General features: G+C 42.4%; 1 protein-coding gene across 1 annotated transcript in view; it reads left to right on the forward strand.

Moving 5' to 3' along the window:
- Positions 1 to 22,145, forward strand: part of FER1L6 (fer-1 like family member 6) — a gene marked incomplete at its 5' end in the record, with an annotated part of 316,530 nt that overhangs the window by 83,052 nt on the left and 211,333 nt on the right. The window contains 4 exons of the mRNA XM_082257934.1: positions 376 to 430; positions 526 to 657; positions 16,368 to 16,430; positions 20,353 to 20,431. Coding sequence (XP_082114060.1) covers positions 376 to 430; positions 526 to 657; positions 16,368 to 16,430; positions 20,353 to 20,431 — 329 coding nt within the window. The remainder of the gene's footprint in view (positions 1 to 375; positions 431 to 525; positions 658 to 16,367; positions 16,431 to 20,352; positions 20,432 to 22,145) is intronic.

Consider the following 22,145-nt stretch of genomic DNA (forward strand, 5'->3'; position numbering starts at 1 on the left):
TTTTATTGAACAATCATTGCTTGGGCAGAAAAAGAAGGTAAACCTTTCTATTTGGGATACAGGTATCAAAATAAAGCTCAGAGTTCTGGGTTACTCCAACCTGGTATACCTAGAGTAGCTCCATTTGGTGCCCCAAAAGGAGAAGCCTACAGAATGACCACTACTAACCTTGTATCTTCCCAGTGATCAAAAATAGAAAACCAATTAGCCTTCTAAAATGTGTCTAAAACACTTGTTCGGATGATCTTATAATTTTAGTCACCTAACCAAAGGTTTTTCCATTGCTTATTTAAAAGCTTTCCGTAGAATTGGCAATTTAAATTTTGATAGGTAAAATCCTGCCTAACACGTGACTTTTTACGGTTGATTCAACAGGTCCAAGTTAGAGGCTAAGATTCATGAAGGGGAAACTAAAATCCAGACATATCAGGTTAGCACTTTGTGTAAACTAACAACTGTTTGTCAGTAGCAAGAAATCATCAATCACCTGTCATGCTGCTCATCAATATATTTGTTTCTTAATAGATTGCCATAACTATCACAGAAGGCAGGCAGCTGATTGGTGAAAATATCGACCCAATCGTTATTATAGAAATTGGAGATGAAAAGAAACAAACATCGGTCAAAGAAGCGACAAACGCTCCATTTTTTAATGAGGTAATTCTCCGATTGTGAATTCATAGTGTGCATTGATTCCAAAACACATAGGAAGGGTCACCATAGATCTATCAGCTTGTAAGAGATCTAATCAACCTTGGTTTTGTACCACGGGAATCTGCTTAAATTTTTCTCCATGATGTGGCTGATGTTAAGTGATGAAAGTGTGCATACTGTGAACATCTTTCTCTTTTTCCATGGAGGACAGTTATTAATATTTTAAGGTGTTACACACTTTGGTGGGTCCACAAGGTTCATCACAAGCCCTACCATAAGGGGATTTATCTAATTCTTCATAAAAGTCAAATAAACCATTTAAACCTTTTATGGTTTCATGGCATTAGTTAATTGAATTATAGATGTCTCAACCAAAAATAGTCAGCATGCGATGGTTAACTTAACAATAACCCTGTGATTGTTGTTTTTAAGAACATATACGGCTTTTGATACATGGTTTTTAACAAGTCTCCTGTTGAAGTTTTTAATTATAAGCTGACATGGACAAATAGGATTTTTAACCTCCTCCCACCACTGCACATATTTGGCCGGGTGGGAGCTTCCTCCTTCTGAGTGGAGGTTCCTGAATGTCCTTCAGAAGGAGTGAGATTGTGCGGCCGCATGCCCACACAGCTGCGTAATCCCGGTGTGCCTGTGTCCCCCAGACACAGCGCAACACCGCTCGACAGGAGGGCTCTGTGATTGGCCCTCCTGATCACATGACGGCTGTGTGTCCAATCAAAGCTGTCATGTAATGTAAAACAGTGGTTGTAATGACGATCGGCTCTGCTTCTCCTTATACAGAGCCTGTCAGTAAGGAGAAGGAGAGCAAATCGGTGCTGCCAGCCGGGGATCAGTGAGTTTACAGCACTTTTACTGCTTTTTACTCACTGATCACCCAGCTAGTGTCCCTAATAAAGTTTCCCCAACACAGTAAAAATACTTGTCACACATCGGTCCCAGTAAAATAATCTTTCCCAGTGAACATCTGCCACATCTGTCCATGATCTTCTGCCACATCTGTCCGTGATAATCTGGCACATCTGTCCGTGATCATCTGGCACATCTGTCAATGATCATCTGTCACATCTGTCCATGATCATCTGGAACATCTGTCCATGATTATCTGGCGCACATATGGCGCACATATGGCACAAATCATTTGCCACGTCTGTCCGTGATCATCTGCCACATTTGTCCGTTATCATCTGTCCATAATCATCTGGCACAACTGTCCATGATCATCTGGCACATCTGTCCATGATAATGTGGTGCACATCATCTGCCACATCTGTCTGTAATCATCTGCCACATCTGTTCATAACCATCTGCCACATCTGTCCCAGTGAACATCTGCCACATCTGTCCCAGTGAACATCTGCCACACCTGTCCCAGTTAACATCTGTCACATCCCAGTGATCAACATCTGTCACACATCTGCCCCAGGAATCATCTGTGCACATCTGTCCACATGTCTAAAAAATTATCCAGGGCCTTCAAAAATGTGATAGGTACATTAAATATGTAATTTATGCTCCTAGAACACCTGAGGGTGCTACTTAGATGTTGGGCCTCTGTATGTGGCCAGACTGGGGAAAAGTCTCACACATGTGGTATCGCCATACTCAGGACGAGTGGCAGAATGTATTTTGGGGTGCAATTTGTGCTATGTACATGCTATGTGTTAGAAATATCTTATAAATTTACATTTTACATTTGTGTAAAAAAAAATTTCATTTTCTTTACACATTTTCAAAAAACTTGTGGAAAAAAATGACATGTTCAATAGACTCATTATGCCTCATTGAATATACATTGAGGTGTTTTCTTTCCAAAATTGGGTCATTTTGTGGGTAATTCTATTGTCCTGATGCACCAGGGACTTCAAAACTGTGATAGGTACTCAGGAAATGAAATGTGTAAAATTTATGCCTTCAGAACGCCTGAAGGTGCTACTTGGATATTGGGCCTCTGTATTTGGTCAGGCTGTGGAAAATTCTCACACATACGGTATTGCCATACTCAGGAAGAGTAGCAGAATATATTTTGGGGAGTAATTGCAAGTTTATCTATGCCATGTGCAAGAAATAACATGACAATTTTGTGGAAAAAAAAATTCTTCATTACCCAAACTATTGTGGGCAAAAAAATTGCAACTTCAAAAAACTCACTTTGCCTCTTATTAAATACCTTGGACTGTCATCTTTACAAAAAGCGGTCATTTGGGGGGTATTTGTACTGTCCTGACATTTTAGGGCCTCAAGAAATTAGATGGGTAGTCAGTACATCAGGATTGATCAATTTCCAATGAAACATAGCCTAGTTTGTAGGCTCTATAACTTTCACTCAAACCTATTATAATGCACTTATCAGGATTTTTTTTTTTTTTACAAAAGACATGTAGCATAATACATTCTGGCCTAAATGTATGACAAAATAGATTTTATTAGATTTCTTTTAAAACAGTATTTCAGATATACAGTGGGTACGGAAAGTATTCAGACCCCCTTAAATTTTTCACTCTTTGTTATATTGCAGCCATTTGCTAAAATCATTTAAGTTCATTCTTCTTCCTCATGAAAGTACACATAGCACCCCATACTGACAGAAAAACACAGAATTGTTGACATTGTTGCAGATTTATTAAAAAAGAAAAACTGAAATATCACATGGTCCTAAGTATTCAGACCCTTTGCTGTGACACTCATATATTTAACTCAGGTGCTTTCCATTTCTTCTGATCATCCTTGAGATGGTTCTACACCTTCATTTGAGTCCAGCTGTGTTTGATTATACTGATTGGACTTGATTAGGAAAGCCACACACCTGTCTATATAAGACCTTCCAGATCACAATGCATGTCAGAGCAGATGAGAATCATGAGGTCAAAGGAACTGCCTAAAAGAGCTCAGAGACAGAATTGTGGCAAGGCACAGATCTGGCCAAGGTTACAAAAAGATTTCTGCTGCACTTAAGGTTCCTAAGAGCACAGTGGCCTCCATAATCCTCAAATGGAAGACGTTTGGGACGACCAGAACCCTTCCTAGAGCTGGCCGTCCGGCCAAACTGAGCTATCGGGGGAGAAGAGCCTTGGTGAGAGAGGTAAAGAAGAACCCAAAGATCACTGTGGCTGAGCTCCAGAGATGCAGTCAGGAGATGGGAGAAAGTTGTAGAAAGTCAACCATCACTGCAGCCCTCCACCAGTCGGGGCTTTATGGCAGAGTGGCCCGACGGAAGCCTCTCCTCAGTGTAAGACACATGAAAGCCCGCATGGAGTTTGCTAAAAAACACCTGAAGGACTCCAAGATGGTGAGAAATAAGATTCTCTGGTCTGATGAGACCAAAATAGAACTTTTTGGCCTTAATTCTAAGCGGTATATGTGGAGAAAACCAGGCACTGCTCATCACCTGTCCAATACAGTCCCAACAGGGAAGCATGGTGGTGGCAGCATCATGCTGTGGGGGTGTTTTTCAGCTGCAGGGACAGGACGACTGGTTGCAATCGAGGGAAAGATGAATGCGGCCAAGTACAGGGATATCCTGGACAAAAACCTTCTCCAGAGTGCTCTGGACCTCAGACTGGGCCGAAGGTTTACCTTCCAACAAGACATGACCCTAAGCACACAGCTAAAATAACAAAGGAGTGGCTTCACAACAACTCCGTGACTGTTCTTGAATGGCCCAGCTAGAGCCCTGACTTAAACCCAATTGAGCATCTCTGGAGAGACCTAAAAATGGCTGTCCACCAACATTTACCATCCAACCTGACAGAACTGGAGAGGATCTGCAAGGAGGAATGGCAGAGGATCCCCAAATCCAGGTGTGAAAGATTTGTTGCATCTTTCCCAAAAAGACTCCTGGCTGTATTAGATCAAAAGGGGGCTTCTACTAAATACTGAGCAAAGGGTCTGAATACTTAGGACCATGTGATATTTCAGTTTTTCTTTTTTAATAAATCTGCAACAATGTCAACAATTCTGTGTTTTTCTGTCAGTATGGGGTGCTATGTGTACATTCATGAGGAAGAAGAATGAACTTAAATGATTTTAGCAAATGGCTGCAATATAACAAAGAGTGAAAAATTCAAGGGGGTCTGAATACTTTCCGTACCCACTGTATATATGTATATATTTTTTTTTTACAAACTGTAATGCTGAGTAATTGTGCCTCCCTCTCTGTACACAGCAAGAGCAGAGAGAAGAGGGGCGGTTTGTTTGTACAAAAAACCTCATGATCACCATAATTGGCAGTCAAGATGATTATTACAGTTACTATAGTCACCTTAGATATATTTATACATTGAGATCATACCCCTCTTTCATTCCTCAATCATTCCTTTTGGTAAAGTGCCTTTAAAAATTAGAAAAAAACCTCTTGGCTACACCTGAGCTAAGTTCCTTGTGGACTTGTGGGTGTAAACCATCTGAATGAAGATTTTCTACACATTAAATTTCTTTAACTTTGCCAAGATTAGGTGTAACAAAGGACTTTTATGAGGGCACATTCACAAAAAATGTGGTAATACCAATTTCAAACAGGTAAAACGATCTGTTTATTATATATGGATAAAAAACATATGACCATATCTACGTATGGGCATGTACAGTTTACTTTCTCCACTGCAGGTGGTGCTCACCTGTAGCAGTATTGCAGAGGGAGAGGAAGTCATGGGAAACATGGTTTTCTCTATGGTTTCCTGGGTCAATGGGGGAGCTATCCAAAAGGATGCTGGTGCCCCATGAGACTCTGGCGGCCATCTTGAGTATTTAGGACCCTGGCTTCCAGGCATGGCCCGGATTTTGCATGTGGGTAGTTTATGGACAGGTCACCCATATGTTAGGGACAGTAATTAGCAGCATAGGGAGGTTCCAGATGAGTAGGGAAAGAGCAGGGTGTAACGCTCCTGCGTTTTATGTATAATGTGGATTTACAGCTGCAGAAATATTCCACTTCAGTAGTCATGTAGAGAAACGCTGAGACACCAATCCCAACTCCCAAGACTCATCATGTGTGGATAGTCTCAATTCAGCAAGTAGATACACACACTCAATAAGATGTTCCTAGAGTGACTTATATGTATAGTAATATAGTGATGATAGGCTGAAGAGACAGGTTGGGTAGAGATGGTAGATGACAGACACTTGAAAGGAATGTTCTTGAAAGTAAGATAGTAGCAGATGGAATGCAGATAGGTTTAGCAATCATGTATGGTAGCAGATGATAGAGTAGCAGGTGAACATACAGGATAGACCAACCCAGTGCAAGAGCAGATGGTATTAGGCTCAAGAGCTAGCAATCTTAGTTAATGCAGATGTAGTAATAGTCCTTAGTATGCAGAGCTAGATAGTGTAAGCTTTAGTATGAAGGTTATAGAGGTTTCCCCTGTGGGGTACTTATCACTAGTAGCAATGTAGTAGAGGAGAGGTTCGGCAAGAGCGGATGATCCGGTAGCGGGATACAGGGATCAGCAGCGTGGTTCCGATAGCGAGGTATGCTTGCAAGCATGAGAGCTTCAAGGCAGATTATGCGGCCTTGAACGAACATGTGAGTGAGACCGCCGGAGGTTGAAATAGCCGCTCCAGCGGCGCTCAGTGATGACAACATCGGTCTTAAAGGTGTATGCGCACCTTACCAAAAGAGAATGGTGGGGCGCATACACTTAGGAAAAGTGGAATTAGGGTACCAAAGGTACCAGAACATTACAGTACCCCCCCCTTAAGGCCGGCTCCTGAAGGCCTCTGGAGCTGGTTTGTCTGGGTACTTCGCATGAAAGTTGCGGATTAATCTAGGGGCATGTATGTCAGAGGTGTTTAGCCAGGTGTCGTCTTGGGGCCCATAGTTCTTCCATCGAACTAAGTATTGAAGTTTTCTTCTGTGGATACGAGAATCCAGAATCTCTTTTATCTCATATTCTTCTCCACCTTCAACTTGTACAGGAGGAGGAAGTGGGATAGTAGGCCTTATTCCTTGGTCAGGAACATGGGCCTTCAGTAGCAACACATGGAAAATGGGATGTATTTTGAGGTCTATTGGCAATGTAAGCTGTACTGCAGCTTTTCCAATAAGTCTCTTGATTGGGAAAGGTCCCAAGAAGAGAAGTCCAAGCTTTTTGCTAGGGATTTTCAGTCTTAAATTTTTTGTTGAGAGCCAAACGAGGTCCCCAATAGCATACTGAGGAGAAGGTCTTCTACGAAGATCATAGTACTTCTTTTGTTGACTATGAGCGTGTGCAATGGTAGTATTAAGCAAACCCAGAGAGTCCTTTATTTGGGTAAGATAGTCTGAGGCTACTGGGTTATTTGAAGGAAGGATGCGTGGTGGAAGAATAGAGGGATGAAACCCATAGTTCAAGTAGAACGGACTCTGCTTGGTCGTACTGTGGGTTGCGTTGTTGTAGGCAAATTCTGCCAGAGGGAGAAGATCCACCCAATCATCCTGTTGGTAAGAAGTGTAACAACGTAAATATTGCTCGATGCATTGGTTGACTCTTTCAGTCTGTCCGTTGGTCTGCGGATGGTAAGGAGAAGTGAGCTTCCGCTCAATTCGTAGTATGTGACATAGTTCTTGCCAGAACTTGGAAATAAATTGTGATCCACGGTCAGACAGAAGAGTTTTTGGGATACCATGTAACTTAAAGACATGTTTCATCAGGAGTTCTGCCGTTTGTTTGGACGAAGGTAGTCTGCGAATAGCAATGAAATGTGCCATCTTTGTCAGATGGTCCACTGACACCAAGATGGTATTAAATCCTTTGGAAGGAGGTAGTTCTACTATAAAGTCCAAGGACACAACTTCCCATGGAGTTTGGGGTATTGGTAGACTGCATAGTAGACCGGATGGTCTCGTAGTGTCAATTTTGGACCTGGCACAGACATTGCATGAAGAGACGAATTTTTGTATAGATGTTTTCATGTCAGGCCACCAGAATTGTCTGGTAATCAGATTAAGAGTCTTTGTCATACCCATATGTCCTGCCATAGGCACATCATGCGATAATTCCAAGATCTTGGTGCGCATGGTAGGTGGTATGTAAAGTTTGTCGTTGTAGTAGAGGAAGCCTTCTGCATCGGTATTTAGTTGTGGTGGGGGTGAATCCAAACTTATACCATGCAAAACCTCTTCCTTCAAAGAACGGACAACTCCAATAATACGCTTGTAAGGTATTATAGGAACGGAAGGGATTTCAAAGTAGTTTTCTTCAGTTAGTCGTGATAGTGCATCCGCCTTTTTGTTCTTATCTGCAGGTGTGTAGGTCACTAGGAAGTTAAACCTTAGAAAGAATAGTGACCATCGTACCTGTCGGTGAGAGAGAGTTTTGTTAGTCTGAAGATATTGAAGATTTTTATGGTCCGTGTATATAAGTATTGGTAATCGGGTGCCTTCGAGTAGATGTCGCCAATTCTCCAGAGCCAATTTTATAGCAAGCAGTTCCTTTTCACCCACGGGGTAATTTACCTCTGGACTGCTTAAGGATTTAGAAAAGAAGGCGACTGGATGGAGTGGTGAAGTGTTAGTTGGTCGTTGGGAGAGTATTGCTCCTACTGCCATGTTTGTTGCATCTACTTCCAGAATGTATTGGAGGGATGGGTCTGGATGGCGTAGTATGGGAGCAGAAGTAAACCTTGTCTTTAACAGGTGAAAAGCTTTATTTGCTTCATCTGACCATTTGAATGGTCTCTTAATGCTAGTGAGCTGTGTGAGGGGTCTCACAATGGCAGAGAAGTTCCTGATGAATTTCCTGTAGAAATTAGAAAATCCAAGGAATCGCTGTAGCGCCTTGCGGGTGGTTGGTGTAGGCCAATCCTGAATGCAGGATATCTTACTCATGTCCATCTTGATTCCTGTTTTGGATATGATGTAGCCTAGAAACAGTACCTCTTCTTTATGAAACAAGCATTTTTTCAGTTTCACGTATAGGTTGTGTGCAAGCAATCTCGATAATACTAGTCTTACATGTCTTATGTGTTCAGACAAGGATCGTGAATATATAAGTATATCGTCCAGATATACCACAACACAGACATCTAGTAAGTCTCTGAAAATATCGTTTATAAATCGTTGAAAGGCTGCAGGGGCGTTGCATAGCCCGAATGGCATTACAAGATATTCGAACAATCCGTATCTGGTTCTGAATGCAGTCTTCCACTCGTGTCCATCACGGATTCGAATGAGATTGTATGCCCCTTTCAGGTCCAATTTTGAAAAATAGGTAGCTCCACGCACCTGCTCAATGAGTTCAGGGATAAGCGGTAGAGGATAGCGATCTTTTATTGTAATAGCATTCAATTGGCTATAGTCGATGATAGGCCTGAGACTTGAGTCCTTATTGTGGACAAAAAAGAGTCCTGCTGCTGTGGAAGAAGTGGAAGGTCTAATAAAACCTTTTTTCAAATTCTCATCCAAATATTCTTTGAGATGGGAAAGTTCATCCTGTGAAAGAGGATAAACATGACCGAACGGCAATTTGCTATTTGGGAGTAGATCAATGCTACAATCATAGTCTCGATGGGGAGGTAGTGCTTGAGCATTTTTCTCAAGAAAAACCTCAGAGAGATCCTGATAACATAGTGGTGCAATCTCATCTGTCACCACAGACAGTTATTCCCGGAAAACGGGAGGTTACACGTACCCTCGCAATAGCAAGAGAGGAAGGCCAGGGTCCGTTCCTTCCAATCTATGGTTGGTTGATGTGTGTGTAACCAGGGAAGTCCCAAAACAATGGGAAAGTGGGGTGAAGGTATTAGATCGAAGGTAGTGGTCTCCATATGAGACCCGTTAGTAGTGACTAGGAGTGCCTGTGTCTGATCAGTGATCGGACCAGAGGATAAAGGAACACCGTTAATAAGACTCACTGAGACAGGTTTAGGTTTAGAAATAATAGGGACTTTATTTAAAGCAGCAAAACGTATGTCAATATAATTTCCACAAGATCCTGTGTCAATCATGGCCTTAGTAGTAATCCTGTTCTGGTCCCACTGTAATGTTAAGCAAACAAAAAGGTAAGGGTTAGTAATTGAAGTTGTCAATCCCCCTAGGAGGACATGTGAACACTCACCCCTCTTTTTGTAGACTAGGGGACAGACGTTTATCTTGTGATCCGGGGATGCACAGTACAAGCAGAGATTACCAGATCGTCTTCTGGCTCTTTCCATAGTTGATAGAGGTGGGCGTATGGTTCCTACCTCCATAGGAGTGGGGTCATCAGCCGAAATCCGAGAAGAACTGGATAATGGCATTCCCATTTTTTCAGCCTTTCTTTCTCGTAGTCTTCTATCTATGGTGATACTGAGTTGTATCAATGCATCCAGGGTTTTTGGCAGATCCGCTCGGGCGAGCTCGTCTTTAACGGCCTCTGATAGGCCAAGCCTAAATTGAGTTTTCAGAGATGCATCATTCCATTCTGAATCAAGGGTCCATCTCTTGAATTCTGCGACAAAGTCTTCCACAGGTCTCCTACCTTGTTTCAAGGACCTTAATTGAAGATTGGCAGTACTCTGCCTATTGGGATCATCATATAGGCTAGTAAGTTCTGCTAGAAATAAGGTATAGGATTTGAGAAGCTGATCGTTTTTCTCAAAAAGAGAGTCTGCCCAGGCCCGAGGATCGCCTGTTAGGTAAGAAATAATAGTACAAACCTTAATGTGATCAGTAAGGTAGGTACGGGGTTTTAGCAAGAAAAGTAACTCACATGCGTTTTTAAATTCACGAAATTTTTTGCGATCGCCTGTAAATACCAAAGGAGGATTTATTTTGGGTTCAGGGGACTGAGCAGTGGTAAGTTGTGTCAGTCTGGTTACCTGCTGCGTCAGAGCCTGATTTTCTTCTCTTAATTCAGCAAGTGCGTGTATTAACGCAGTTACTTGCTGTTTTAATTGTGTCACCTGAGTGGTTATTTCTGCTGAATCCATTTGAGGTTCGTTCAATCTATAACGCTCCTGCGTTTTATGTATAATGTGGATTTACAGCTGCAGAAATATTCCACTTCAGTAGTCATGTAGAGAAACGCTGAGACACCAATCCCAACTCCCAAGACTCATCATGTGTGGATAGTCTCAATTCAGCAAGTAGATACACACACTCAATAAGATGTTCCTAGAGTGACTTATATGTATAGTAATATAGTGATGATAGGCTGAAGAGACAGGTTGGGTAGAGATGGTAGATGACAGACACTTGAAAGGAATGTTCTTGAAAGTAAGATAGTAGCAGATGGAATGCAGATAGGTTTAGCAATCATGTATGGTAGCAGATGATAGAGTAGCAGGTGAACATACAGGATCGACCAACCCAGTGCAAGAGCAGATGGTATTAGGCTCAAGAGCTAGCAATCTTAGTTAATGCAGATGTAGTAATAGTCCTTAGTATGCAGAGCTAGATAGTGTAAGCTTTAGTATGAAGGTTATAGAGGTTTCCCCTGTGGGGTACTTATCACTAGTAGCAATGTAGTAGAGGAGAGGTTCGGCAAGAGCGGATGATCCGGTAGCGGGATACAGGGATCAGCAGCGTGGTTCCGATAGCGAGGTATGCTTGCAAGCATGAGAGCTTCAAGGCAGATTATGCGGCGTTGAACGAACATGTGAGTGAGACCGCTGGAGGTTGAAATAGCCGCTCCAGCGGCGCTCAGTGATGACAACATCGGTCTTAAAGGTGTATGCGCACCTTACCAAAAGAGAATGGTGGGGCGCATACACTTAGGAAAAGTGGAATTAAGGTACCAAAGGTACCAGAACATTACACAGGGACACGTCACCCTTCCTAGAAGCTTTCCACTTTGGGTACAGACTAGCCTAGTTGCATTTTGTCCCTCAAGACAAACACTAATGGTGCACCCAAGACCTACTGTTATACTCTTCACTGCAAAATTGTGTGAGTGCGCTCAGTTGGGTTGACTTTGGCCGGGGAGTTGTGCTTAATTGAACTTTAACTTCAATACAGTGCTGTAAGAGCCGGTTCACATAGGCGCGACCCGACTTTGCCGGGCGACCTGTGAAGTGCGCACCGCGACCTCGGAGCGGCATGCACGGACTTCATATCATTGAAGTCAATGCAGGTCACTCCAGGTCGCCCCAAAGTAGCTCAGGACCCTTTTTCTAAGTCGGAGCGACTTGTGTCGCTCCTATTAGAACGGGTCCTGTGCTAATCTATGGCAGGCGACCCACGGCGACTTGTCAGGTGACCAGGTCGCCTGACAAGTCGCCCCAGTGTAAACCGGCTCTTACTGCAACTAGACTCTGAGTGTTTACTGCCGACGCACCACGCTGCACCTCCCCACATATCTGCTACAGACAAAATTGACACATCCGATATATATTGTGCTTGTTAGAAGATGGAAAGATCCACAATAGTTATTAACGCATTTCAAACACGTTTATCTTCTTCCGGGGGAAACATGTGGACAAAATTATCATGGTCAATTTTAATGTTCTAATCTTTGCGTGGCGGCCTGCTGGGTGTGCAGAATATATGTTTTCTTTGATTGAATAACCTATGGGCTTGACGTATACTTCATGCATATTTTGAAGAATGCCCTTCCTACTTCTTTAACGCATGGTGTTAACTATTAGGATTTAATTCAACATGTGCAATTTGTTTCAGTACAAATACAAATTCGGACACATTTTTGGTTATTCTGAAATTTGGATGCATACGAATCTCCGAATGAAATAGTAATGAATTCAGTTGAAATTCATTCAAATTTGTTTTGTTTATTCGTTCTTGATCTAATTCCAAATTTTCAGGATGATTCTAATTCAGATTGGTCAAAAAGAAAGCCGGCCACTGCGTCCTTAACAACTGATGAATAAGCAGCTGGCAGCGGGCTTCCCCACTGAAGACTGAAATGTAAACAAAAGAATCCTGGCAATAGAAAATTCAGAAATAAAACAGGTCAGGAAAGGGGGAGATGGAGACGAGCGAGCGCCCCCCTCCTGAACCATACCAGGCCACATGTCCTCAACATGAGGGGGTGCTTTGAGGCGGGGGGCTCTGCCCCACTGCCCCAAAGCTCCAAGTCCCCATGTTGTTGGGGACAAAGACCTCTTCCCCACAACCTTGGGCAGTGTTTGTGGGGCTCTGCAGGAGGTAAAGGGGGCTTCCAGATTCCGATAAGCCCCCCACCTGCAGACCCCCACAACCACCGCCCAGGGTTATGGAGAAGAGGCCCTTGTTCCCATCAACATGGGAACAAGGTGCTTTAGGGTGGGGGGCCAAAACATCCCCCCACCCATGTTGAGGGCATGTGGCCTGGTATGATCCAGGAGGGGGAGCGATCACTTGGCCCCCCCCCTTTCCTGACCTGCCAGGCTGTATGCTTGGATAAGGGTCTGATGTGAATTTTAGGGGGGACCCATGCTGTTTTATTTTTCATATTTTGGCGTGAGGTTTCCCTTAAAATCCATACCAGACCCGAAGGTTGTTATCGGTTGTTAAGGACGCCACGGCCTGCTAAACAATCAGCTATTCTTCATGCAGAATTCAATTTGGTTGATCATTTTTGCGACCGATCTGAATTTTAATTGTTCAGAAAATTTAAAATTCATTTGAAAATGTATAAATGAAACGAAATTTAACGAAAATGAAGCAAAACAAATTCTGAAACAAATCAACGAAACAAAGTTGGTAACATATTAAATCTATCCAAAACAAAAACACATTTTTCTATTCTGCACATGTCTAATTTACAATTTGAGTTTATATAGTGGCAATTTTTCCAAATTTTTTTGTGAATGTGCCCTTATAAAAGTTTTTTGCTACACTTATTTTTTGTGTTTTCTACAAAATGTAGAATTTGGGCACATCAGCATAGCATAGCATAGCACAGAATTCTCTCTACCCTTTGTAAAGTACACAGTGATATCTTTAGTCTGTTTTGTACCTGGTTTTCTGTCAGCCACAGATTTACTTTTGGTATCCGAAACCCATATTTTTTATCTGTAAAATAAATACATCTGCCTCCTCTCTATTGCTTGTGACCAACTTCCAATGTTCATGTTTTATGGAGCCTATGTGTTTTGTACTTAACTTTTTTCCTCTTGGTATATTTGAAACGTTTTTGTGAGCTTTGTTTTACTTGGGTTTAATGGGTTTCTTGTACTGATTGCCCTGATTGCTTCTCTGCATCTCTTGTTGCATTCCCTGTTATTCTTAAATGTAGAGAAATACTGACATTTCCAGAGACTATGTACAGAAAAACATAGGAAAAGGTGCCTACAGTACATGTTCATTATTTCCTGTATGGTGTTAGTAGTTTTCACAGTTGTCAGTTGTCTAAAGTCACTCTGCATCATCAGTGTGTATCATCTGAATGTATTATAGCAGGGTTTCACAACTGGATGGAGCTCCATGAGGAGTCCCCAGGGGTTCCGGGGCAAAATGACCAAAAACAAAATGACTATGGACAAAAACTTGGTGGAGAAAGTCTTGTTGGCAAGCACAGAGGTGTGTACACATCTCAGGAGGGATTTTGGTCCACTCTTCTCTAAATCCTTAAGGTTTCTTGGCTGTCGCTTGGCAACTCAAGGTTTCAGCTCCCTCCATACATTTTCTATAGGATTAAGGTCTGGAGACTTGCTAGGCTAATCCTTGACCTTAATGTGCTTCTTCTTGAGCCAAATAAAAAACACCTGACATTTGGAAAGAGCACTGTTCTGAAACATAGGTAACTGAGAGCCAACACATTTCGAAAATAGTGAAGTCAATTTCTTCCTCAGGGGTCTATACAAGCATGGCTATGTATACATGTCTAAAGAGATAAGAGAATGTAATTACATTAAACACATATCAATTATATAGCATTACAATTTTTCAAAATAAAACTCAAAAAAGCATATAAACATTTCTTTTATATACACCTTCACAAGTGCTCAGATGTTTGGAATATTTATATAATAATCATATATTAAGAGCCGGTTTACACTGAGGCGACACGACTTCGGGGGGCGACCTGTGAAGTCGCGTGCACCGCTGTGCACCGCGACTTCGGCGCGACTTGCAGGGACTTCACATAATGGAAGTCTATGCAAGTCGCTCCGAGGTCGCCCCAAAGTAGTACAGGACCCTTTTTCTAAGTCGGAGCGACTTGTGTCGCTCCTATTAGAACAGGTTCTGTGCTAATCAATGGACCGCGACCGACCGCGACTTGTCAGGCTGACAAGTCACCTGACAAGTCGCGGCAGTGTGAATGGGCTCTAAAAACCCAAGAATAAATAATTCATGCAAGGCTGAGGTCAATCCATTCCAGAGTGGGTCGCATCCTAGGATCCAACCGCAAGGGACAGAAGTAAGGAAACCTCCAACAGTATACAGCATGTTCTAAGGGGTGTGGAATAGATTCAATTATTAATCAGGCAGAGCAAAATTGTAATGCAAAACTCGCCACCAATCAATAACACTTACATATCTTCCACAGATAGAATATAGGGGGATGGGTGGAATGATTCAAAGTGGTCCAGAGGGTTGAACCAGCAGTTTCTTCTCCTCCATATAAGACCTAGTATTGAGAGGAAAATAGGGAGCTGGGCATTAATATTGGGCATAAAGGGTACCAGGGGTCAATTGCAGACCCCATAAGGACAAGCTAAATAAGCTCAACCCATGTAATCATATAATCCAAGAAAGTCAAAACCATCAGTTTAAATAGCAAGCCCATTAATATGTCCAGCCCAAAGTCAAAAACGTCAAGTGTAAAATAGCAGGCCCATTCCCCCTGGGGATAGTGAATACAGCCCCTAACAAGTAGAGTAACATCGTCCCTAGAGAGTCATATATGTTACCTGGTGGAGAGCATCGCATATAGAGTGACCACACTCTTCCAAGGAGTGTTAAGCTGAGTGTATGTACAGCATGTGTACAACAACAGCTTCTTCCTTTGCAGCTAAAGGGGGAGCAGTTGGATGGTTAAAAACAGCTCAAGTGTATGTTTTTACCATCCCAAAACCTCCCATGTGAATAAAACCTTGGTTCACATCTGTGCTTGCTGCGTGTAGGGCAGCCCATTCATTTCAGCAGCCTGCCTACCCACAGAAATGCGGGGAAAGAAGTCCTCGACTTTTTTAAGAATTGCACCTCACCAAAAACACTGCAAGTTTTCCAATGTATGAGGTGCCATTAAGATTTGATGGCACCCCTGTGGGTCTGATAAAGAGCAGAGCATTAGTCTCCGTGTCAGGAACAAGCGAGATTTTGGGCACGCTTTACGACACACAGTAACGTGAACCAAGCCTTAGACTGGGGTGCCTCAAGACTGAAAATATATTTTAATGATGCTCTGACTGGAAAAAGAGAAACACTCAGGGGCGTAGATAAGGGGGGGGGGGGTCAGGGGGTCCAAACCCCCCCCCCTCGAACATCGGCCAATTTCACAGCAGCCAGGCTAGTGTAGCCTATCAGCTGGGGGAGCCGCACTGCCACTGGGAAGACCACCTCTCTCATCCACGAGGCTGACAGGCAGGGCCTAGCTGACATTGAAGCCATGTTTACTATTTGCTTCACTAACAGATGTGCCTGCTGGGGGCGCTGTATATACTGTATATATACACACCACAATTTGTCACAGTGTGGCAGGCATGCTAATTATTGTTCTCTGGGTACTCAAGGCTGAACTCCCCCCCAGGAAAAAAAATTATCTACGGCCCTGGAAACACTGTATTATAGCATAAGGTGTAAAATGATCAAAGCGTGCAGAAAGTAACAAATATTTGTTTTTCATTGACAGTACTTTGTATTTGATTTTGTGGGGCCCCGAGAGCAGCTGTTTGACAAAATCATAAGAATCTCGGTAAGTATGACAATGATATAACAAACATTTATGTCTGAAATAATGCTTTTATACATTTCATATGTTATACTAGTCATTTTATATATTTAGCATTTTTAATTTCATATTTTAGATTGTTCTTCCTGTGCCAAATGTTGTAACAACAGTTGTGGTCGGAAAGACATGACCTCAGTTGTGTTAAAGATAATTTTCATACTCTTAACCACTTTAAGACCGGAAGGATTTGCCCCCTTAATGACCAGGCCCTATTTTGCGATTCGGCACTGCGTTACTTTAACGGACAATTGCGCGGTCGTGCGACGCTGTACCCAAATAAAAGTCCTTTTTTTCCCCACAAATAGAGCTTTCTTTTGGTGGTATCATATCACCTGTGAAATTTTTATTTTTTCCGCTTTAAACAAACAGCGACAATATTTTTCACATTCTGCTATATGACATTCTCAAAAAAAAAATGTTTAAATCAAAGTTTTTTTAACATTTTAGCTCAATTTTCTGCTACATAGTTTTGGTAAAAAAAATCACAATAAACGTATTTTGATTGGTTTGCGCAAAAGTTATCGCGTCTACTAACTACGGGAAAGATTTATGTCATTTTTATTGCTTTTTTTTTACTAGCAATGGCGGCGATCTGCGATTTTTTTTTGCGGGACTGCGACATTGCGGTGGACAGATCGGTCCCCTAAATTACATTTTTGACACTTTTGGGGGTACCAGTGACATTACTACAGTAATCAGAGCTAAAAATATGCACTGTTACTGTAAAAATGACACTGGCAGGGAAGGGTTTAACAGTATAGCTGATCAAGGGGTTAAATGTGACCCTAGGGGAGTGATTCTAACGGTGGGGGGCGTGGCTTCTGAGATAACCATAGAGACATGTGTTCCTATATAGAAGGATCACATGAGCTCTGTGATCATTTCAGGGAGAAGGACGGTCGGATGTGTAGGTACAATAAAGGTAAGCTTTATTGTAAGTGTAGCACTCCTCCCTTGATCACTGCTGGATATTACACTTTCGGGTCCCCCTGGGTTACCGTTAGCAACTGCAGCATGCACAATTCAGCACTTTAATCCTTTGGCTCAGTCAATGAACAGTCTAGGGGATGTAGTTGTTTTTGGTGTTTTATTTTTAAATAGGGATGGAAGAAGGGAAGAGTGGGATACTCCAAATTGAACTATTCACAATAGATGATGACTCCTGTCTGATGATGCAGCCCGGCTGCAGATTCACCTTACCACTAGATGAATTTAGGTTAAGTCTCTGTACAGATGACTTAGTTGGGTAGATTATCTTCAGGATACCCACCTAGTATGCCCTTTCACTCCGCTATCCTACACCGGGGTGGTCCTCCTCAGGTCAGGCCCCTAGACACGATCCCCTGTACTCACGATACTGTTTTTTGAGGGTCTCCAGTGTCTCTATCCCTTCAGTTAGTTCTCCCAGACCTCTGGGTTCAGTTCCTTTCCTCAGGTCCCCAGGCCGACTGCCTGTGACCACCTGCCACTGCTACAGAGGAGGAGGCAGCCACCACCCTCCCTCCAGGACTCTGCTCACCAGCCAAAGACCTGGCAGAACATGTGCTCCTGGCTTTTATACAGTATCCCATAATTCACTGAGACAGCTAGTCTCTACCAATCACTGGGACTGTATCGTAGTCTGTGTACTCATTGGTCATGTTTCCTCCCACTGTCCAAAATGCCTCCCTATTGGACCAGTATGAAACACTATCTAGACTCAATAAATCACACACTGAGCACACTGAGCAGACCTAACTCACAGATCCTGCTCTCTGGTAGGCAGAAAGCAATATAGATTTGCCTGCTGCTCCTCTGATAGGCAGACAGAGCCAAAACTATACTCTCTCACTAGCACCTACCTAGGAGGTGCAACATAAGCTTACCTGTAGGTAAAAATAAAATTCCAGGGTTTACTACCACTTTAAAGCGGAGTTCCTGCCACAGGGGTGAAATTTAGCTAAAAATACCCCTGGGACAGTCAGGGCTAGTACATTCCACAATGGATAGCCTCTGTACTGTCCCGGGTCGCACTTACCTTTTAGAAGAAATACTTACCTTGAAAATTTCTTCTCCAGCACTGCCATCTCGGATGTGGGCAGCTGAAGCCAGCGCGTCCTCTTCCACGTCCTCTTCCGTGTTCTCTTCTCCCAGAATGCGCCTGCACCGGCCCCACTCGTCACTTCTGGTGCAGGCGCGTCATCCCTCCACAGCTTCTGGGCATGCCCAGAAGCTGTTTAGCAGGGAATGAGGCGCTGCACCGGAAGTGACGAGCGGGGCCGGTGCAGGCGCATTGATTCCTGGGAGCGATGACGTTCAGCTCCCAGGAGACAATGCAAAGAGTAAGTGATGGCGCGGGCCGCGCCCGCAGAGGGAGGAAGTGGAAGAAATGTGAGTATATTTTTCTTCAATAACAAGGTAAGTAAACAATAAAAAAAAAATCGTAGCTATCCATTTGTTTTTCAGGTGACCAAGAGCAAGTGGATGGCCCAAAATCGATTATGTCGATTTTGTGGCCGGAACTCCGCTTTAAGTTTGTATTGATTGTAACATTTTGACATCAGTTTGAGATCACTCAGAATTGAGAATTGCAGTTGACCTCCTCCTGACCTGCATTCAACCTGCTTTAAATAGGTTTCAAATTCTCATAGACCTGTATGAGAATGCAAAACCTGCCTAAAGCAGTCAAAAGGCCATCCAAACAGGCCCTAAAAAAGCTGCAAGCACAGAAAAATATGCGTTGATCCTCCCAGGTATGCACTGACTCAACTCCTAATGTGGACTGAGAGCACACTGCCTCTACTAACTGAAACCTCAAGCAGTGTTGTCATCCCTTCCTAAAATTCTCTGGCTGAACTACAGTACACCTCCCCTCCCTCTCATCTCTCTAACATATGGGGTGGGTGTGGGCTGTAATCTGCAGAGGAGAGGGCAGCATAGCAGCAGTGTTGTCAGATCACTAAAGAAAGTTAGGAGATGGATGGATATCTGGAAGAGGCAACATTTTTTAAAGAGACAAACATGGGGAAATGGGCCTGTAATGGAGGGATGTACTGTATTATTCCCTAAACACACATTGACTACCCCTGTTTCTAAATAACACCTGATTATAATGATGATGGTGAAGTGCTTCAGTATCTACTATTATTAAGAACCACACAAACCAAAACAAGCGGGACTTTTTAGGTGCAAAATTACCAAACACAAATTTTAAATATATAACAATATTATTAGAAAAGTACATAAAATCACCTACCATCACATGATTCTTTCTGACATCTGGTCCATTATCCTTCCTCATTGACTGTCAAAATATAATAGCCAGGAGTGCGCAGATATTCAGTTGCAATGTGTCACCCATCATAATTATTGCAACTACCGAATGCCGGGTGATTATTACAAAGCGGATTGGCGCCCTCTTGTGTTCGTTTTTTCTGCTTTCAATTTTGTTTCTGGTCTTCTCTTCTTCTCCTATGGTCACTTTATATCACCCTTGTTCCACTGGTGGAGGCATCAGGCATGCATATGGTGCAACAGGAAGTTTTACAAACTTCCCTCTTTAGGGAATAGAAAGTATGTTTCTACCTTATCTTGTCATCAACACTTCTCCTGAAGAAGTCAAGGTTGGCAAAACATGTTGAGAAAATGTGTAAGCTGTCAATAAAGAGAGATAATGGACCAGTTTTCGTAAAGAATCACGAGATGGTTTTATGTGATTTTATGTCATTTTCTAATAAAATTGTTATATATTTGAAATCTGTGTTTGGTATTTTGGAACTTGAAAAGTCCTACTTGTTTTGGCTTTTATAGTTCTTTATTTGGGATGTGGAGCCAGTCCAATCCCAAAATATAATGCATGATAAATTAAACATGCTAACATTTTTTTCTTTCTTTATTCTACATGCAGGTTATGCACAACAAGTTAATCGGAGGAGTTCTGATTGGTTCCTTTAGGCTTGACTTGGGGACTGTTTACAATGAACCAGGTAATATGAAAGATAGTAGGTCTAAGTCACTTAACTATTTCAGTGTTGAAAATTAAGGTTGTTATGGCAAATAAAAGTTGTAACGCCATACAAAATTGAGCCTTGTGGTAAAGCTGAAACAAATTTCCATTTAAATTATCATTTAAATGCGGTGGGCTTAATAAATATTTGATCCCCTGCAGATTTTGTAAGTTTGCCCACTTACAAAGACATGAAGGGTCTATAATTTTTATCATAGGTGTATTTTAACCACTTGCCGACCGCCGCAAGTACATTTACTGCGGCGGTCAGCCCCCCTGGGCAAAGAGACGTAGTATTACGTCGCTCGCCCGGGAGCCTGTAGGGGGCGAGCGCGCGCCACCGGAGGCAGGCTCCCACCCCCCGCTCGTTCACGGAGGTCCCCACGCAAGGGACCAGCAGCTCCGATGTCTGCCAGTCACTTGCGATCTCCCGCTGGAGAGGGAGAAAGGCAGGCGGCTGATGTAAATAAAGCCGCCTGTCATTCTCCCTGATGTAACAGCAGAGATCATACGATCCTGCTATGTAGGATCGTATGTCTCTGTGGTTACATCAAAAGCCACGCCCCTCTACAGTTAGAAGCACACCCCTAGGGACACACTTAACCCCTTGATCTCTAGTAAAGTTAACCCCTTCCCTGCCAGTGTCATTTTTACAGTAACAGTGCATATATATAGCACTGATTACTGTAGTAATGTCACTGGTACTCCCAAAAGTGTCAAAAATGTTAGTCAGGGGTCAGAGCTGTCCGCTGCAATGTCGCAGTCCCGCCAAAAAAAAAAATCGCAGATCGCCGACATTACTCGTTAAAAAAAAACCAATAAAAATGACAAAAATCTTTCCCTTAGTTAGTAAACGCGATACATTTTGCACAAAGCAATCAAAATACGCCCATTGCGATTTTTTTTTACCAAAAATATGTAGCAGAAAACAAATCGGCCTAAAATGTTAAAAAATTTTGATTTTTACATTTTTTTGGGGGAATTTCATATAAAAAAATGTGAAAAATATTTTTTCAAAATTGACGCTTTTTTTTGTTTATAGCGCAAAAAGTAAAAATTGCACAGGTGATAAAATACCACCAAAAGAAAGCTCTGTTTGTGGGAAAAAAAGGACGTCAATTTCATTTGGGTACAGCGTCGCACGACCGCGCAATTGTCCGTTTAAGTCACGCAGTGCCGAATCGCAAAATAGGCCCTGGTCTTTGAGCAGCCAAATCCTCCGGGGCTTAAATGGTTAAATGATAGAGACAGCATATCAACCAAAAATCCAGAAAAAAACCATACAAATTTTATAAATTGAGTTTTAGGTCAGTAAGTAAAATAAGTATTTGATCCCCTACCAACCAACAATAATTCTGGCTCCCACAGACTGCTACAGTATGTGCTCATGTGGTACATAGGGATGATCGAACTTTTGAAAAGTTCGGTTCGACCAGAACACCCGAACTTCACGAAAGTTCGGTTCGGATTTCAGAACCCCATTGAAATCAATGGGACCCGAACTTCTGTAATCAAAAAACACCATTTTTAAGCCCTAAAACCCAATAAATGCCCCTAAAAAGTGCCTAGGGTTCTGGGTCATGCCCCAGGGACTATTAATCACACAAAAAAAAGTTCTTAAAAATTGTCGTTTTTGATAGATAGCCAATTATTGAAAAAATTAAAAAAAAAAAAAAAAAAAAAAAGAGATTTCT

The sequence above is a fragment of the Pelophylax lessonae genome, assembly GCF_965119305.1.
Source record: "Pelophylax lessonae genome assembly, chromosome: 5".
Classification (NCBI taxonomy): domain Eukaryota; kingdom Metazoa; phylum Chordata; class Amphibia; order Anura; family Ranidae; genus Pelophylax; species Pelophylax lessonae.